The sequence below is a fragment of the Nothoprocta perdicaria genome, unplaced genomic scaffold (genome assembly GCF_003342845.1).
Source record: "Nothoprocta perdicaria isolate Ctin4 unplaced genomic scaffold, notPer1 scaffold_145, whole genome shotgun sequence".
In the NCBI taxonomy this organism is placed as follows: Eukaryota; Metazoa; Chordata; class Aves; order Tinamiformes; family Tinamidae; genus Nothoprocta; species Nothoprocta perdicaria.
In genome coordinates this window covers 507150-527088 of record NW_020454594.1, presented here as the reverse complement: position 1 = coordinate 527088, position 19939 = coordinate 507150, and the positions used below count along the sequence as shown (strand labels likewise).

Sequence of the window (19939 nt, the reverse complement as noted above, 5' to 3'; positions counted from 1 at the left end):
AGTCCCTGCTAATCTACGGCAGGAAAGTAGTTAGTGTAATTGGCAGTGGTTGTTGCTTATGCTTGAGATTTAATGCCCAGCTGAGATTAATTAGAGGAAGGTTTCTTCTAATCAGAGGAGGGAGAACTTGGAGCAGCATCTTAACTGCAGTTGAGAGAGGAAAGGTCCTTACTACATTGCACAGGTGCAGCCACAGCCCAATCAATGTATCTGGAAAACTTTATAGGACTTGGCTGGATGTGATAATGGGGACCTGAATTGGATGGTGGGGAGAGGTTCCCTCTGACCTGGAGTCACTGCAAGGGCTGTGGCCTGGGTGCAGGTTCAGGAAAGCAGCATTAGCAGATTAGCTAACGACTGGGCTGGCGGTTTGAGGTTTCCTGCACATTTTWGGCACTAAAGGAAGTTAGTTAAAGATGGAGAGTCCAAACCTTGTGCTTGGATGTGGCTTCTGCAGCCTTGGCATTGCTTGTGTTCTATGCTTAAACCTTAGTCCCCTCTACTGGCCATAAAAGGCAAATTTGGGATATGTATTTTGTGAAGTACTTGTATTTTTTGGGAGACATTCACCAATCTAGTGTTTTTCTACAGTTTTAATACAGAAATACATTCTGAWGAGGTGGCATGATTATTTATTGCCAGTTTCAGCGAGTAAATTTTGCAGGGCTCAGTTGCTAAACAGCTTTAATTTTGAATTATTTAGTTTGATCTTAGGCATCCTGCTGTTTTAATGGATGCAATAGGGCGAAATGATATTTGCAGACATAAAAATTTCAAGGAAGAGTTAAATTTAATCTTTGGTGAGCAGTAASCTCTAGGCTTAGGGAGATTTATATTCTTAGGTTATACTCAACATTTCAGGAATTGCATAGTTCAGATTTTGCTTATTATGTGAAATGTACAGTAGTGAGCATGGATTTCCTTCCATTTAGGATATTTTGGTCACATTTTGGATATTTGYGATATTATATTTAGTGCGCTGTTTCCTTTTGATCTGATTTCCTATGGTCTTTGGAACTGTGGCACCAAGTCCTGCCCTCCCACCCCGTGCCCTGGACTCTGGCCACGTCCAGGAGCCGAATGCAGCACGAGGGCTGCACGRCTCCATCAAACAGCTTCGAGGATGCGCTTGCATTTACACCAGGCATTGCTGCTGGCTGATTAAATCTATTTATACCAGGTGAAAAAATAGCTTATCTTCGGGTCTGGTCAGAAAACTGCAGGCAATCATAAAATTGCAGGTCTGAAGAATACCCTGCGCTCCCTCTCAGCTGGGAATTGCTACCCCGGAGCCAGCTGGGATGCTGGCTGGATGTATCGGTTGGCATCGCTGTGATGGGAAGTAAAGGCAGATAAATCCCAACTTTCATCTCTGATGCCTCATTGGAGAGAGGTGCTTTCTAGAATGCATTAATTCAGTTGCTTTCTGAGCTCCGGACCATATTCTTCCTTTATTACATTAGGAATCCCTAAATGAAGGGTGCTGTGTATGCACATAATGATGATGCTTCTCATTTAAAGGAAGTAGTAGGAAGATAAAAGTGTTTTCTGTTCTTTCTGTATTTTCATTATGTAAGGAGAATTTGAAATCTGCTTAAAGAAGAACGTATCTATGAGCTTGCAGYCAGATCTTGGGTCCTTAAGGAGTTCAGAATAACTGCAAATGTTTTTGTATCATGTTGTGGAGAAATTGTATTTTTAGACGTTCATCAAACTGTTTTAGTACAAAGTGGGAATGTTTTAGAGAACATTTTGGAATATGATATCCAAATGTACTTGCTTTGTCTGATATCCTTTGTGTGCTTCAAAGCTGAAGAAAATGGTTTTCAAGGCGCATGACTAAAATGCTGTATCACATCCTTTCGTCTGATTAAAAGGAGAATTTATGTAAGCAGTTGCACGATGAATCCCACACATGCTGCTGTGAAAAGCAGCACACAGCTACAATACACTGATTTGTACTTTGCTAATCTCAAAAAATTGACTCTGTGGAGGTGGGATTCGCATTGCAGTAGAAATGTTAGGATGAGCCTGATGAATCTGTATTTTTTGTTTTATTATTATTTTTACTAAAAATATTTGGCTTGCAAGAAGGCCTCTGGCTATTGTGCTCCCACACTTCCCATAAAATGATTAAGTCTATTTGCAAGCTGATTTTGTGCTGAAGACCTCGGTTCAGCAAGGTACTTAAGCTCGTGCCTAACTTTTAGCATATTGGATCACACTGTCCACTTCAGAGGCATGATTCACGTCCTTGAATTAGACTCAAGTTTAAGTACCTTGTTGAATGAGGGCCTAGGGGGAAATTGTGTTCCTGTTGAACATAATCAGATTCTGGAGCTGTGAATAGCCGTGTGGGGATTGCTCTTAGCATTATTTTTTTCCCCTGAATTGTGCCACCCTCAATTATTGCTCTCTTTAAYGTTTGCAGCAATCCAAACAATTGAATTATTTTGTATTAATTGCTGCAGTAATTATAGGCCTCTGCACATGCCTTTTTATTGCGTGTGTGAAATAAGCATTTTGCCAGCACTGTCATTGTCTCAAAAATAGCTATGAATAGTCTGCTTGGCCGGAGCAGAAGTCTGAATTTAGTGTGATTAGATACAAATTAAAATTGACAATTAYAGGAGGTGTAACATACACTTTAGAACTCAGCTTTCTTCTGCATAGTTATCCATTTGGATAAGTATTTACCTTGTGTACCTTGTTTTAATGTGTTTTTCAGACAAGCATAAAAGAAGGATTACTACTGAAGCAAACCAGCTCTTTCCAGAGGTGGAAAAAGCGGTATTTCAAACTCCGAGGTCGGACCCTTTACTACGCTAAGGATTCAAAGGTAATTCTGTGATACTACCAAGTAATGCCATTTACTGGTAAAGGCAATTTTGTTTTGGTTTATAATTGTAATAACAATGATTTTATGTTTTATTAGTGATTGTCTAATTTTAAAAAAAAAAAAGAGTATGTAAGATGTTATATGCTAAATTATCTTCCACCAAGGAAGACTGGTAATCCCTTCTTAGTTTTTAAATCCATTTTATTGTTGTTCTTTCAACCTTCTAGACTATTTAGAAAAATAATACACTGATCTGAGTGTTGTTCTGAGGTGCAGGCTCTCTCAGACAAATCGTAGATTCCAAAGAAAGTAAAAATCAGCTATTGTTTCAAAAATTATCCTTCTAACCAAATTCCATTCGAACTCTTGTAGCCTGATACTCACATTGTTCTCAAAAGAATGTAAAAATTTCATTGACATGAAATTGGGAAACGTTTTTGCCAGGATTCATTTGCAAGGGGAGAAGAAAAAAAGAAAAAAAAAAAAAAAAGCTGTTTCTCATCCATGGAAGTTGTCACTGGGAAAACTGGGGGTGGGAATATTTCTGGTATCCTGAAAGGCACTTCCTGCCTCGCCCTCAGGATCTGAAGGGAGAGCGTCCTGGCGTGCTGGCCATCGCAGACCGCCCTGTTTCGTGGCTGCAGATGCCACTTTCCTTTGCACTGCAGTGTCCGTCTGTCCTGGAGACCCTTGGGAGCTGCAGGTGCTTCAAGACCACGACCAACATCTAGTGGCTGCTCCTCTTCTTACTAAAACTCTTACTCCCCTGAAGCTCTGAAAGAGCAGGGTGTTTTTGTTGGTCTTCCCTTTGCTTTTTTGGGTCATTAGAAGTTTTTCAAAAGATGCTTAATCCTTGGCCAAGGGGCTGGGGTAATAGAGATGACTCTATTTCTGTTACTGGGGCAGCAAGCAGAAGAGTGGAAGGGATCTCTTGAGGCTCGTCCAGCTCCATTTCCTCCTATTATAGCACCATATTATTGACTCAAATCAATAACTTCAGAATTTTGAGATTTTATCACCAGCAGTCTGGTCTTTTTTTTCCTCCCCATTTTTATTTCTATTTTTATTTTCCATTTGGAAGGGACATGTGGAAATGAAAGCAGCGATTAAAAAGCTTACTTGAAAGGGGATTCAGACCATGTTTGATGTTTCTGTGTTCTTTTCTATTTGCAGTCTCTAATATTTGATGAAGTTGACCTGTCAGATGCCAGTGTAGCTGAATCAAGCACAAAAAATGTCAACAACAGCTTCACGGTATGGAACAATTATAGTGCTAATCTGGAAACCTGTAGTTACTCTAAGAAAATCGAGAATATCTGAATAGCTTCTCACTTTGCTTCATTTGAAAATAAAATGGCATTTATTTGGAAATGATATAACTTATTATCACAACAGTATCGTACAGACTGTTGATAATTTTGTCTTAGTTATTCTTTTTAACAGAACTCAGCACTTTTTAACATTGCTAATCATGCCCCTATATTTTAACCACTTTTAAATCATATGAGTAACTGTCTTTGTGGTTGTACTTTGATTCTGGCAGTAGTATGAGAAACAAGGGTGCTGCTAACATCTGTGTTTATATGAAGTTTACAAGCGTGTTTTAGGTGCAGTTCTTGACATTTATTGTTGAACAGCATTGTTGCAAACATGATAACATCTGACACTGTTCCTATGTTMATTCTCAACCTCTGGAAAAGTAAATTTTATGAACAAGAACTAGCTATGAGGAAGACTGGGTGTAAATTTGCCATCTTGAAAGTCACAAGTTCTTCTACCACCTGCAATGGAATTATTTCTCTATATTTGTGAATGTAATTATTCTCTTTAAATGTTAATATTCCATTTTCCTGAAGTTTTCAATATCRCAGATGGTCTATATTGTCAGTATGGGTATTTATTTCGGAGACAATCCCAGTGCTGGTCTCAAAACTTGTTCATTATGGCTCCAGGACATCCTTATTCTGGTATTTCTCAGGCAACTAGTAGAGTAATTGGAGCACTGGAATTATTTATTTCTATTATTATGGGCAGGTCATTGTGCTATGCTAATAAAAGTTTCTCTTTACTGACTAAATATGAAATTAAAAAGACTGTTTTGGCCCACTCAAACGAGTGCTTTCCTGCATGAGGACATAGCTTGCCATTTGAAAAGCAAGACACTTGAAAATGTTTATTGCTTAGAAGCTCCACTTTGGTCTTGTCCCGAATTGAAGCTGCCGTTCAGATGTCAGGGTAGCTGAGTAGAAATGAGACATGCAAAGGCTTTTAGCTGAGAATCATCCCAACAGGGTCATGAGTAAGTAACTCAGGAAGGGATATAAGACTAGGCCTCCCTTGAAGACCTGCGCTACTTCACCAATCTCTCTATTACAGGAATGAAAAAAATGTAATAGAACAGTGGGAACTTTAGGCWGACTTGGTATCTGATTCTTCACAGAAGACCTGTTTTGTAATTAGACTCAAGATTTATGGGGAAGAAAGTAGTGATGAGGAAGTCTTGGGGCCAGAGCTCTCAAAGCTACGGGGACACCATTTTCATGTCCTAGGTATTCTCGCAAACAGTGTTTTCACCAAGGAGTATTAAAACTCACATTGAAAAATTATTTGGGTTATAGTTCTCCCGGGTTGGAATGTCGTCTGGTTTGACTGTCAAATATGGGAATAGTTGTCATCTCTTTTAATCTTTTGGCTTTTTCCTTTGTGTTTCCCTAACCCTGTCTCCAAGCAACACCGCTCAGCGGAGCAGGACATCCTCTGGCCTCGCCTGCACTGGTTTGCAGTCCTCCTTAGACATGCAAAGAAACAGCTCTTTTTGGTTTTGTTGTTTTATAAAAAGGTGATCTAGTCTTTTTTAGAATTCCATTTTCTCTTCACTTCTTTCTCCATTTCTCAAAACTTTCTGTTTCCTGGAGTTACTGTGTTCCTCTGTGTTTCTTGTCCTTGTAGAGAATACGGTTAACACAGGCTTATGTGCGTGGAAGAGAGTCCCAATAACCGTATTTCTAGAGAAGCATGTTTTTTATAATTTTCATTAAAATTTAAGTTTGTTTCTTTTACAAATACCCTTATCAAAAAAAAAAAAAAAAGAAAAAAAGAAAAAAAAGAAATCCAACCCTCTTCATTCCTGTCCCCAGTCTCCCAACCCCCCAGCTTGTTGTGCAAATACCCTTCTGCCTTCTTTTGCCCTTTCTGGTTTCTGTTTGGAGACAGAGCTGTTTATGTCAAAATTTTCCGTGCTCTTTTTTTGGATAAAACCCAAGTCCTAAAATTAGTCCCAAAACACTGATTTGAGATTGAGTTTATTTGTAATGTGCGTGCTTGTAGAATATTCCATGTAACTAAATATCAGCCTGAGTGCCCAGAATGACTTTCCCTTTCTTACTACAAACAAATTGAGGATAAGGGGGAAGTCGAGATAAATAAATATTTGCTAATTAAAATAAGAAGCTGCTAGACTGCAACCGCTCATCTGTCTCAATTTATACTTTATTGCTGGTATCATCATTACTTTTCAATGAGCAATCAGCTCTCTGCTAGCAAGCAGTTCCCAGTGAATAGGCTTGTGCTAAAGAGCAGTAGATTTTCTGTTTCTCTTTGCCACTTGTCTGCTGGGTACTAGAGTGTGTGAGTAGATCTGAAGGGCAGTGGAGCTTGGCTAAGCTCAGTATCACCCTCCCCRTCGGCCACAGGGCTCTTGTTCCCCAGGTACCCCCAGTTCAGTGGCAGGGATTGGGGCTGAGCTCTCTTAATGTTTTTGAGTATTCTGTTGAATCCTGTCTCTGGCCACCCCCCCCCATTGCTTTGCTTCTACCTCGGTGGGTTGTGTGTAAGTGTAGGTGTATAAGGAATAGGATTTTTAAGCAGTAAAATTATTTTTAGACAGACCAATCAACAGCGTTTGCAGGGTAGCAAAGATGGCAATGAGCTCTGATTTGTTTTTGAGAAGGCAGCTTTTGCCGTAGGTGTTTATCTCTGTCTTTCCATGGAAAAAAATGAAATCYCAAAAAAACCTTTGATGCACACTGGGAGAAGAGAAAAAAAAAAGCTGTAAATTCTAACAGTGGAGCTTTTCAGTTGTTTGTCCAGGTGAATGTGTAAAATGTCATGAGTTATTATAAATCTTGGCTTGGTCTCCCAAGCATCATGTGGCAACACTTCTATTTAGTCCCTCCAAACTGAGGTCTGAAGCATTTTAATTGTTGTCCTCTTCTGTGACAGTTATGATGGAAAGATAATAACTTCAGGGTAGAGGCACTGGTTTTGGGGTTTTACCCCAAAGTTGAAGTTTACTCCAAAGTTAGAAGTTGGCCTTACTAAATCATTTGATTTTAGTAAGGCCAACTTCTAGTCCCCTTCACATTTGCACACAAAGCTGTGGATACTCCATCTCTTACTAAACATGGATTCTGAAGAAAAGTGAATAGATTAATTCTCGTATCTAGATGCTTCTGAAAATAGCAGGGGAAATAATTTCACTTTAACTGGGGAGGCTGCCCCTAGGAGAATGAGAATGAATGTGATAGATAATGCTCCAAGAGGGGACTCAGCTTGCCCTACCTTCAGGGTGGGATTCAGTGATGGATTTAGAGGTGCCTAAATTCAGTTTAAATCGAGTTTGAGACTAGTAGCTCTCAAAGTAGAATCATACATTTGTTCAGCTCAGTGTTGCTCTGGACTCCACAGATCACTGGCTATATGTCCCTTAACTGGGGYGGTGTCCTCCAAGCCACCTAAAATGCAGACCCCTGCTTCTGTTTTTCTCAGTCTTTTCAGAGGCTGAATCTTTTCTGAGCCTTTTCTGAGGATGCATCTCATCTTTCTTGTCCAGCATGCAGCTGCTGAGAGTGGTCATCCTGAGGAGGAAACCACAGAGCTGCTGTCCTGGAAAGCCCATTGCAGTTCTTAGTAATTAGAAATTGGCTGGAAATGAGGCTTTATATTCCAGCCAGTAACAGTGATTACTGGGATTCTGGATATGTTTGCAAAAATGTCTACTGCYGTAATTTTTTTTTTTTTTTGCTGATTTCTTGGTTTTGGTAATGCAGACCATTTTGCAGTGTAATTATATATTGTTTTCCTTTGATGGCTATTAATGTATAGGGCTTTAATTAAGTATCCTCTCAGTGTTATGAGAAAAAGCTAGCAAAAGCAGTGAAGTGTCTGATTTTTATTTTCTACATTCTTATGTGTAATGTAGAAATATGAGAAAAGGAGAGTTTGCTTTTTAAAACTTTGCCTATTTTTCAAGGTATAAATAAGTTTTGTAAACTTYATACTCTAATCTTGATGTTCTTCTCATATTCTGTAATATCATCTGATAAGTGGAATGACTATTTTGGCACTCAATAGTCCAAATAAAAACAAATCACAGATATCTAGGCTTAATATTTTTCGAATTATGTTCCTCATAGATCGTACATTTTGTTTGTTTTCTACTGCAGCCCCACATTATGCATTTTTTTGAATTCTCTAAAATGGTACCAGGATCCCTTTCCTGTTAATCCGGAGTTGTTTGTAGTTCCTAAACACATTAAATTTCTCTTCTTTTGTGTTTTTCTATACTTYTGATCAGCATTTGTTTTTACCAACCCTGAACTTTCTCAAGCCTCAGGGATGTGTGCTCGTATCTGCAGTGCCTCAATGATCAAAGGGGGGAGCTAAGCAACCAAAATATGATATTATTTGTAAATATATCCACTTCTCTACTTGACATTCTTTTTCCAGTTTTCGAATTGCATCMCAAAATTTTGGGATCGCCAAATAAGGTGCTGATTATCTAAGAATCTCTTGCCATAGTAAAGCTGACCATTTTTCTTATTTTTTTATAATATATTCATTAGTTATTTTTTCAGTTTRTCCCTGAATGCTATTTCATTACAAAACAATGATTAAGTTATTTACTTATTTGTTTTTCTTTCTTTCTCTGATGTCCAATGTTTTGGACAAACATAGCAATTCCTTCTAACATGAAAATAGAAAGTTCTGCTTTTCAGTGAAAAATCTCTATCAATGAAAAATCTTTATCCTCTTGTACTTGATTTCCCAATGTGCTGTACATACTAAGGGGCTTTGAAAATTTTTTCTCAATAATAAAAAAGAAAAGTAAAGGTTATAAATTTTGATTTTAGAAGTATTAACTGATTTTTCCTCTAGTAGTTTGATGGAGTTAGGATTTTTTTTTTTTGTAGGTTAGTGAGGCCAAGTACTCCTTTGCAGCAACTGCACTGGTCTTTTTTTTTTTTGTAGGTTAGTGAGGCCAAGTACTCCTTTGCAGCAACTGCACTGGTCAAAGTTGACAGTTTTTTTTTTTGGTTTTTTGTGGGTTTTTTTTTGGAAGTCACATTATTCTATTTCCTCTATTTCCTCCAGGATATCCTCCGTGTTGGCAGTAGATACGGAACCAGCTTAAAGCCCAGGCTGATTCCCCTCTTCTTTGCACAGTTGCTGCTTCTAATGGGAGACCACTCAGATGCGTGAGCAGCTCAACTCCTCACTACTTGTGATTTTTCTCAGAATTGCAATTTTCTCACAACTTGGCCTGAAGACACAGTGCTCTTAAGCAGCTTATTTCAATAGCACGAACTCTTCTGCCATCCTCGTGTGTTCTGCACTCACTGTTTGGATTAGCTGCTTCTAATTGAATTTAGAAAATTAAATTTTGAGACTCACCATGGACTTGAAAAACAGACTGGATGTTGTGGTGTTGCCCAGATTTTGCTATATATCGGATAGTGTGAATTTTAGAGACTTGTCTTTGCTTTGTCAAGGCTTTTCTTCAGGAATATTGTTTTTATTTCGTTTTTTACGAGGAACGTGTGACTAGATATGAGAATTGCTGAAGTTTCCCCAGGCCACGTTGAAAGGAAATGAGAGAAGTGTTTTCCCAAAGGAATTTGAAACCTTTTAACTTCCCTTTGGGTTTGGGTCGCTGCAGTTTTCTGTCTCAATATCAGAAACATGGTCTCAAAGCTGGGAATAATTATGCTGGTAGTTTTGTTTCCCTCATCATACAGTCTAGGACCAATTCAACTTTATGTAGGCCCTTTTGTTTTGAGTGTTTGTGTGAGAGAGAAGTGTCAATGCTGAGGGTCTTGAGCTTTATTTCAGTGCCAATGTGCCTGTGGATGCTAAGGGAGGAGTTTCTCAGACCTGTCCTGCTTGTTTTCAAAAGCCACTTCCCTGCAGACCAGTGTCTAGGAGATTTGTTTGCTCAAAGTATTGAGCCTCTTTCTGACCATTTCCTACCTCAATTTCTTTTTCTTCCTCTATCCTTTTTCCAGATGCTACCCGCCTAAAAATTACACTGGCCTTTTCTGGGATTCATACTGCTTTTCTTTGTCCGTGTTTCTTATTTCTGCAGTTTTGTGAAATCACATTGCTGCTCCTGCATTGGGAGACCCCTGTGGACTCAGCAACTGCCCTTGAGTCTTGTAGTTATTCCAGGCCTTGGGTGGTTTCCTCTGGTCTCAGCATTTGCCAAGCCACCCRTTTGTTGAAGGTGGCCACTGTGTGCCTCATAGGCGCAGCAGGATGCCCTGCTGCTTACGAGCTGTGTTGTTGTTGTTGTTTTTCCTGTTGGSTTTGCTCCTTGGCAGGGATTGCCCATCTCAGCCAGATGCCCTTCCCTGGATCTGCTGGAGGGTTTCTGCACTGCTGAGGGTGCAGGCAGCCATCCCCACTGCATGGCACAGGGTGAGGAGCTGCAACAACTCAGTATCGCTGCCTGCACCTTAACGGCAGGCAGCAATTGTCCATTTTGCTCTGTGGGAATACTTAGGAGCATGTCTATCTGCAGTTTTATTTCTCTGTGAGAAACACCTTTTCAGTGAATTGCTGCTTGTAGGTCTTGGTGGTGCTCCCTTGAAGGAGGACATGCGTGTTGGTGGACTTCTGTATTTATTGAGTCATGGTGGCACATAAAGAATGATGCYGTGTTTGGAAACATGTTCCTGTTTCTTGGTAAAGAAACTTGTGGCTTCTTGATAAGCCACAAATTTCAAGTAATTTACACATCAAATTCTGTTCTTGYGCTGGATCTACAGGCCAGTGTAGGGCTCACCCAGGCGCTTGGAGCAACACCCATGAGAACTTGGAGCCTCTTATATTGACAAGGACAAACATGCCAGGAAGGAGTTGGGGATCCTGTGCTAGTCCCACATGCATGACCCAACTTTGGGTTGTCTCGAACCACTGTTCCAGCACTGGGAGCTGAGTCTTCTGATGTGAAGAAAAGAAACTAGCTTTTCTCCAGTTGTGAACTATCTCCTATGTCATAGAAATGCTGAGTAGCTTTTAAGTGACAAAGGCTTTTTTGATGCTCCCAGCCTGAGCACTACCCAAACCACAAAAACAAAGGGGAAGTGCTTTGGATCCCATTTTCTTCAATTTTCTCTTTTTTTTTTTTTTTTTTTCTTTCTATATTCAGGCAGCTTAGAAATTAAAAAAAAAAGATGCAATAGCAAATTAATTATGCTGCAGAAAAGGAGAGACAAAAACAATTAGTGTTRGAGTCTTATGATGCACTTAGGTTTTTTTCCTCCATTTAGTATTTGCTGGCTCTCCCGCATCCACTGACAGTGACAAAAACCATAATAAAGCTGAGAGCTCTTTGGGTAGCTTTGGGTGTGACTTTCAAGATTTAAGCAGCTTATCTCTGACTTGATGCACTGTCTCCCTTTCCCTGGAGTGTCTAGAGACGTTGGYGCTTTACGTTTCGTTATGAAAAAGCAATAAAGCTTTTCAGCTGTGAGGCTAAAATCCATAGATACATCCCTTGGGACTGAGCTATTACAAGGAAGCTGAATGCTTTTCAGAAGAGAGGGGGGAAAAAAAGTGTTATTAAAAATGTGAAGATTCTTGTCTATACCATACATTTAAATTCCTGTTTCATTTACCTGGATCATGTTTTCAACATTTTTGAGCTCATGCAGAAACTTTTGAAAAATAGGTCACAGAAAACCRAACTACTMTGTTTCTTCCTTTAATTTTTGAAGKATTTCTTTAATTTGTGAAAAACRATAAAAAGGCTTGCATATAAATACAGAGATGGACAGCATCACTTATTTCGCTGTCTGAATGCATTGTATAGGATTGTTAAAACAGTCACGGTATTTGGAAAATGATCAATATTTTATGAATTAATCCATCAGACTTGCAAGTTTTCATTAGATCTGCAATTCTGCATTAGTCTTCCATATCTTTTCTCTCTTCTTATGCTAAAAAATAGTTAAATACTGAGGAAGGCTTAGAAAGTATCCCTCAGTACAGTTCCTGTATACAAAATAATTTTATAAACAGTTCTGCTGGTGTAAACTTTAGTACATTTCCTGCTTCTAGTGAGCAAGGATCCCTGGCTTCAAGCATCTGGATTATGTTTAAATAGCAATATGTGATTACAAAAGAAGAAACTAGTAACTACTTTAGATAGCTTTGTTGTGCCTGATTTCATTAAATATAGAATTAGGTGCTTTCTTTTAAGTACTGAAGCCATCCCATCTGGTAGTTAGACACAATGATATTTACAGAATCAGACAGTAAGTGTATAGAAAGTAAGTCTCATTTATATAAGATTTTTAAAGACATTGGGCTATACCTACCAGTTTACAATTCATATTTGCAAGAACGTTTTTTATTATTCTTACTATATCTAAATACTGATTAAGAGATGTTGCTAATTCTTCATTCCAAARTAACGAAATTTTCCAATTCTCATTCTTGTAGCTGTCTTGTTAGAAGGCCCCTTTTTTTAATTTATGTTTCATAAGGAGTAATACTTCCAGAGGTAGGTTGCTGATAGACACACRAGGCCTAATTTGCAGTATTTCTGATGTCTGACAAAGTGGGGATTGATGGTCACTTCTTGATTTATTTTGCTTATTTGGGCGTGTTGCAACTTCTTGATTTACCTGGAAGGAATTAGATTGGCCCAGTAACTTAACTTGGAAGGGCCCTTCGGAGGGACCCCATGGACAGGAGGCCGGCCCTGCTCTGGGCTGCGTCCCGTTGAGTTTCGAGCACCTCCAGGGATCTAGGAGCCACAGTCATGGTCACCTCATCCTGGTCTGTACATCCATGAACATCCATCATGTAGCTAAGTCTGTGCTTTACAGTCTGTGATCAGTAGGCCCTTTGGGCTGATAAGCTACCAAAATTTTTTAACACATTGGAAAATTTAAGCTRCCTGTGAGTCCAAAAGTGTTGAAAGCCACTGCTACAGATGCTGCCGTGTTTAGGTAAATAGGATTCTGTTTATATTCTTCAGAAATAAACAGAGTGACATCAAGGAACTGAGATTCCTTGTTCAGAAGAGCTTACATATCGGCACCCCTCAAAAAAAAAAGTGCAGTAACAAAGTGGGAATTATCATTTTGTGTTTCTGTTGAATTGAGCTGGAATGAATAAGACAGGTACTTGCCAAAATACAAAGTGACTAAAAGGAATTAAATATGACCAGGAGAAATTAATAAATTCAAAAGAAAAGCTGGAGGCTCCATGGGGAAAAAAAATAAATGGACGTCTAAGAGTGCATGCTGTCAAGAAAGTGATTGTGTTAAAATAAGAATACAGAGACTTAGTCTCTGTTCACTGCTACTTATCCTCTTTAGCTAGACCAAGAAAGCAACGCTGCGACCCTTTACTCTTATTGAGACCTTGGTACTAAAATGTAAAGTTAAAACAATTTCAGCATTGTCCAAGGAAGCCTGGAGTGCCCATCTCCCTGCCTCGGCAGGAGCAAACACAGCGTTGCTCGTGACCTGAAACATTTCTTGAGCCTGCCTCTCCAGAACCACAAGCAGACTCATACCAAAACACTAGCAGGGAACTGAGAGAGGAAATTTTTAACTTAGAGCTGGCCGAAAAGAACTCCCAGAACTTTGAGTAAATAAACGGTCTTGTGTTGCTTTTCCTGCTATTTTTTTGTAGCGTGTCCTSAAATACTCAACCAGGAACAGTGGCTTATGTTATCTCCATGCCTAGTGAAGGAGCACAGTCCCTCAGAGTCTACTCTGCTTGCTTGCCAGGTTCAGGCAGGGCTTTGTGGTAGAGCTGTCGCATCTTTGGAGTCCCAATAAGCGAAGTTTGTCTTTAAGTTCAGTGAACAGTATTCATTAGGCAATGGATGTAAGTTGCAACACAGGCAGTTCCATCGTCATGTGAGGAGGAACTTCTTCACTGTGAGGGTGACAGAGCCCTGGAACAGGCTGCCCGGGGAGGCTGTGGAGTCTCCTTCTCTGGAGATCTTCCAAACCCGCCTGGATGCCGCCCTGTGCCCCGTGCTCTGGGTGTCCCTGCTGGAGCAGGGGTTGGAGTAGGTGATCTCTAGAGGCCCCTTCCAACCTCAACCAGGATGTGATTCTGTATAACAAAAGCACATATATGATGGAGCATATGTGTTGGGTGCTCTATTAAGAAGATGGGAGGAGAGGGAATGCTCTGAAAGCAGAGTAAGATGCTTCTTTTCTTGAAAAGCTGCTGAGCCTGTGCAGAAGTGCAAGGATGCATTGGGTGCATCCCCCATGAGGACACATTGGGTCCATCTCCTGTGAGGACGTGTTGGGTGCATCTCCCATGTGGCTACAGGGAGCTGGCAACTCCTTTGGGGCTGCAGAGAGGGGGAGCTGATGGTTAGGCTCCAAAGGAGCTGGAGAGGGACCAGCAGGAATGGAGCAGTTCTCTGCTGGTCAGAAACCAGCAGAGATAAGAAAAACAGCCTGAACCTGCTTGGAGAGGAGGCGAGGAAGGAGAAGAGCAAGAGCTGTATATAAACCTTTTTATTCCTATTCTTTCTTACCTAGGCTTAGAGTGTTCTCTCTTTCCAGAGCCACCTTCTTGTTCTTCTGTATTTTTAAATAATTAAAGAAGTGCTGTTTTGACTTTGGTCTYGCCCTATGTCTTGATCCTCTGAAAYTGAAAAGTTTGGAGCTATTGTTTAGTTTCCTCCTTTAGACCCTTGCGTAGTTTCCTCCTTCGTTGGAGATTTGAGAATACAAGTACCCACATGTGGGACAAACCATTTTCTTCTCCCTCCTAAGAGCTGTTCTTATAATGGGGACCAAAACCACACATTATTTCATTACTTGTGAGACTGGCAACAGTGAAATAGCAGAAAGGCAGCAAGAAGGGGGAAGTAACATTTTAGTGGAGCAGAGAAAACTAATTGGTCTGATTATAAATTCTGTATTGTACTCAGGCAAATATAATAGCCATTTATTGCTTGTTTTGCTTTTAAATCATCAGCTCTCTCTCTGTGGCATTTTGTATGTTTGCCTGGCTCTGCTCAGTTTAAAAAATAACACTGACAATTCAACATAAAGCACTGAATACAGCTTTGGTAATGACAGCACTATGTATTTGTTTAGTATCCTTAATCCAAAGCAATTAGGGTTCTGTAGGAAGCTTTTCCAAGTGTTACTGTGGGGTTTTTTGCAGACAGTTACTGATGCACCCATGTCCCCAGCTGTCTGTGCTGGTGCTTGCATCAGCAGAAGGGAACACCGGTGTTTTTACTTCCTATTCCATAGGATTCCTATGTACCCACCTCCATGGAGACTGGGAAATAAATCTCCTAGTGGAGGGAAGTTGCAAAGGATTAATTTGCTCCTTGCAAAGGATGAACTCACTCATATTCATGTCCCAGGCGTCAAGTAAGAAAATGGGGTGCACTCTCCCTCTTTATACCACCCTCTTTCCAGTAGTTTTAGAAAGATGTATTTAAAATATCTCTTCAAAGAACAGGAAAGCCATTTCCCCACCTGCTGCTGTTTGCAAATGATGCCTATGCATTACTAAACCAACTCAGGATCTGCTGTACACAGGGCTATTAGTGTAATGCCTGATAATAATTTAAAGGAACATAAGGTGCTTTATTGCAAATATCATGTTGCAGGAAGTTGGGTCACTTACAGTTGCTGCTGTAGTGCTGCAGAGATGCAGGCCGTTTTCTTGGTTAGCAAATGTAATGTGTGCAATTTTTTAGAGATGATATTTCAGCTCTGGTTTTGATATCAGATTAGGATATCATTCAGCATGCCTGAAGTATCGTTTTTGCCAGATAATTAGGGCAGTTTTTTTAGTGATGAAGTTTTGGTATTATGGCCATTCATGGGTGCCCTGAAACCATAATAATCTGGTATTGATGTAATTAGAGTGAGAAAAGAAGAGAGGATTCATATTCCAGAAGATCCATAGAGGAACTGCCTTTTTACAGCATTGTGGACAGCATTAATTTTGCATTATTACACCATCCCTTTCTCTTTGAGAAAGTATAAATATTTCAGACAGTACTTAGTACAAGTATTAATTGATGTACCTGTCAATAGTGCTCTACTATACCAAAGACTATTGACTTTACGTGGAGGATCCTGACATTAATTTGTAGATGACTTCTATTTTATTGACTCACTGGTAAAATGAACAGTGACCATTGGCCAAGAGATTATATGTTTTACTTCATGAATATGTGAGGGAGATGTTTATAGCAGTATCTTTATTCCTATATTGCAATTAGGAGGTTGAATCTGAAGGTATTTCATGCCACCAGGTCTAAGTACCTATCTAGCTGCCTACATTGGCACCATATAGAGTGCGTGGAAAAGAGAGGGACTCCCACAGCAGGCAACACCAAAAAGTAGCCACCAAGCTTTGAGAACTGTTTCTCTTCATGAATTCCTGTCACGTTAGCATTTTTATTTTAACAAAGTAAATCGTGGGATTACTGGAAAAAGCCTGGATTTTTATTTTACAGTTCTTAAGGCTAAACTTACTGCATTGAAGGCTATGTAGAACTGTGTTGAAGTTAGCCTCTTTGAAAGAAAAGGTGCTTTCAAATTTCTATTGAATTTAATGGAATTTTATTTGCTTTGAAAAGGCCTTGGCAGGTGTTTGGAAGAGAAGTTGCTGCAGTATCTCAAAACTTGACTGGGTACTTTTCACTGAAGTTTTCAGGGTTTTTTTAATACACRTAAAAGCATATACCTACATAGGAGYATGCGTATTTTTTTTAGATATTGAATTATCTGAACATCAGCATGTGTGAAAAATACTAATTTATGTCAAGAACTGTATGGTGGGAGACTGAAGAATGTTCTCTTCTTTGTCCACCACTCAAAAGCACTTTTTTTTCTGAATAAAAATAAGGAACAGTATCACATTAATGGGCCATTTTTCTTCCTATCCAGGTGTTTTTATTCCCTCTGATGTCTTATTACTTGCACTGTTTCCCTTCAAATACTGCCTGGCCTTTCCCTGTGCTCACTGCATTACAAGTGGTGTCTCTCTCTCTGCTACCTCCATTTCATTACTTTCCACTGTACTGCAGTATCTGGCTTTGGTAACCTTCCCTCCTCCAGAATCAGCAATGACTCCTTCCTGGCTCCTTGACAAGGGCAAAAAGGTTCAGAGTAACTTAATCTTCTAAATTGAATTTGTTTGATTTATTCCTTTTTAAGGCCTTTCTTCTGTGTTTATCCTTCTCRATGTGTCTTCTGCTCTGTCAGAGTGTGAGCCATTGGCACCTGAGGTTCTCCGAAATGCGAGGGGGGAAGTTTTCTTGGTCTCGTGTTACTTCTTCAGATGCTCTCCTGGTGTTTCCTCTGACGGTGCTTTTGTCACTGAATTAACTGATTTCTTCATGTCTCATGTCATTCTTCAATGACATTGACAGCTTATTGTATTGAGTGACAAATAATAATATTTGGGGCAGGTTAATCAAGAAAAAAATAATATGGAATAAGGTGATAGAAAATAAGGTAGGATTTTGAATATAGCTGCATGCARTGAGATGGCATTATTAGTAAAATCCAGATTTCCATGGCTACAATTACCCCTAAGGGTAATTAAAGCTATTTTACTATTATGTCTGCATATGGATTAAACAGTCTCTAATAAATACCACTTAACTTGTTTTTTTTCATAATGTTCTTTGAGCATCCATAAGAAAACATGCCTTCTGTGCAACTGAAGAGGAGTATGAAATCATTTTGAGTTTGGGATAAGCCAAAACAGATACACTGAGTTAAAGTAAAGCTCATAAAGCCGTGTTGAATCATATAGTGTCTTGCATTGATCAAGAACAGCAGATACTCCTGAAAGCAGCATGAGGAAGAGGGAATGCCCAGTGATCCTTCCTCCTGCATAATTTCCGAGCATTCAGTAATTTAGTGGGTCTTAAGGCCTTAATAAGCAGAAAGTCAGAAATGCCCTCTCTGATATTATATGGTACATTTACTCTTGATGAATGTGTCGAATCCCTTTTTAGAAGATTTATACCTCCAGACTCCTGAACATCCTTGGGGATAAGTTTCAAAACTTAATGATGTGTTGCTTAAAAAAAAAMCAAAACAAACGAACAAAATCTCTTTTTATGTATTAACCATTCCCTTCACTCACTAAGTTTTGGGTTATGTGAAATAGGTCCCAATGTAGTGAGACTATGTCTTTTCCATCATTTTTTAGTCATAAAAATAAGTGGGAACTTAAATGGAATGCTTAGCTTCTCTCTCTCTCTCTCTCTCTCTTTTTCTTTCTTTTAAGGAAGAATGCAAGGATAGTCAGTATTTTTTTGCATATAATGCATTTCATCTCTTAGGATGTAGCATATTCCTTCCTGAAGTTTGCTGCTTAGAAATATGCAAATCAAGGAGAAAATGTGGATTAATCATCTTGTGTGCTGTGTATTCAAATATGTTTTAGTCTTCTGGCTTTCCACTTACTTTTTATAGGACTAACGACAATATGACCTCCAGTTATGTAATCATTAGAGTATAACCTAATAACTCCTAGGACTTTGAAATTTCTCTAAGGAAATATTTAAGAAAAACTTAGGATATAGGAATTTTTGGTATGTTTACATGCTCATTAACCATGTTTGGTGGCACAGTTTGGTTGCTAACATGTGGGTAGGTTGTACCTTTTATGGTGTCCTTTGGTGTCTCACCTGGGTCCCCGGGTGTTCTGGTCCTCTGTGGTACCTGCCACAGAGGTGCTAGATGCTTTGGGTGCTAGAGAACATCTCGGTGGGCACTGGAGAACTGCATTTGAGCCACGAAACCAATGTCTGACACCAATTGTGGGGTTTTGAGTAGATTTCTTTTGGCTTAATCCATAGTGTGGTGTTGTGCTGTGTAGTGGGAAGGAGCGGGGTGCGTGTATCTGCACAGATAAGATTTCTGAGTGGACTGAAACCTGGAAATTCCTGGCGAATGCTGATTGTTATTGGAGCCAGGGTTATATTATGATTTAATGGCTTTTCTGGGCTTTATTTGATGACCTGGCCTAGAAAAACATTTTGAAGTAATAAAGCGTCTATTTGGCTCCAAACTAATGAGGGAAGCATTGCTCTTTGCATTAACTGTTCTTCAGAAGAGTCGTGGATAGCTGCTAATAAACCTTATTAAAAAGCTTAAGCAAGATTGAAGGAAATAGAAAGCAGAGGGAAACCATTGCATTCCATCTGAAGTGCCTACATCTTATTAAAAAAAAAGCAAAGCCCCAAGGGTTTTGCCTCTTCCATGTGACTTGCAGCCTGCTGCACTTCAGCTTGCGTCGCCTCTGAGATATGGTAAAGTGCAGCTCAGTCAGTTTAATGAAGAAGTGGGTAGGACAAGTCAACACTAGAGACTATTTCCAGCAGAGCTTGGGTAAGTGAATGCAGCTGTAGATAAGGGCTTGTAATATTGCACAATTGTTATGATATGGAGCCTATAGCATTTAATGCAATGCTCAGAGCAGAGATTTTTTTGTTGGTCTAGCCTCTATTTTATGTAAGTAATTTGCAAGTGTGGGTGGGAGATAATATGCAGTGGACTTATGTGGAAGACTTATAGAGGATTTAGTTTCATTTATTTTTCAGACTTCATATAACAATACAAATAACTTTTCCTTTGGTTTTATATGCTTCTTTTGTTTTAAATTCCTTGCTGTTGAAGAAGTAATTGCTTCATCTATTTTAGTGCAGTGCTCAAAATAATTTCAGTGGGAGTTAACTGATAGTTTCTGGTGTCTTATTGTTATTTTAATTATTTATTTACTAGTGAGGGAAAGAGGGAAACAGCTTATTCTCTGACCCTCCAAGACACCTCATTTTCTCTCATTTTCTGA

General features: G+C 39.4%; 1 protein-coding gene across 1 annotated transcript in view; it reads left to right on the top strand.

Annotated features, from left to right (window-relative positions):
* DGKH (diacylglycerol kinase eta) overlaps positions 1–19939 on the top strand; it is a 147823-nt gene that overhangs the window by 74474 nt on the left and 53410 nt on the right. Inside the window, exons 3-4 of the mRNA XM_026034502.1 lie at positions 2729–2839; positions 4013–4093. Coding sequence (XP_025890287.1) covers positions 2729–2839; positions 4013–4093 — 192 coding nt within the window. The remainder of the gene's footprint in view (positions 1–2728; positions 2840–4012; positions 4094–19939) is intronic.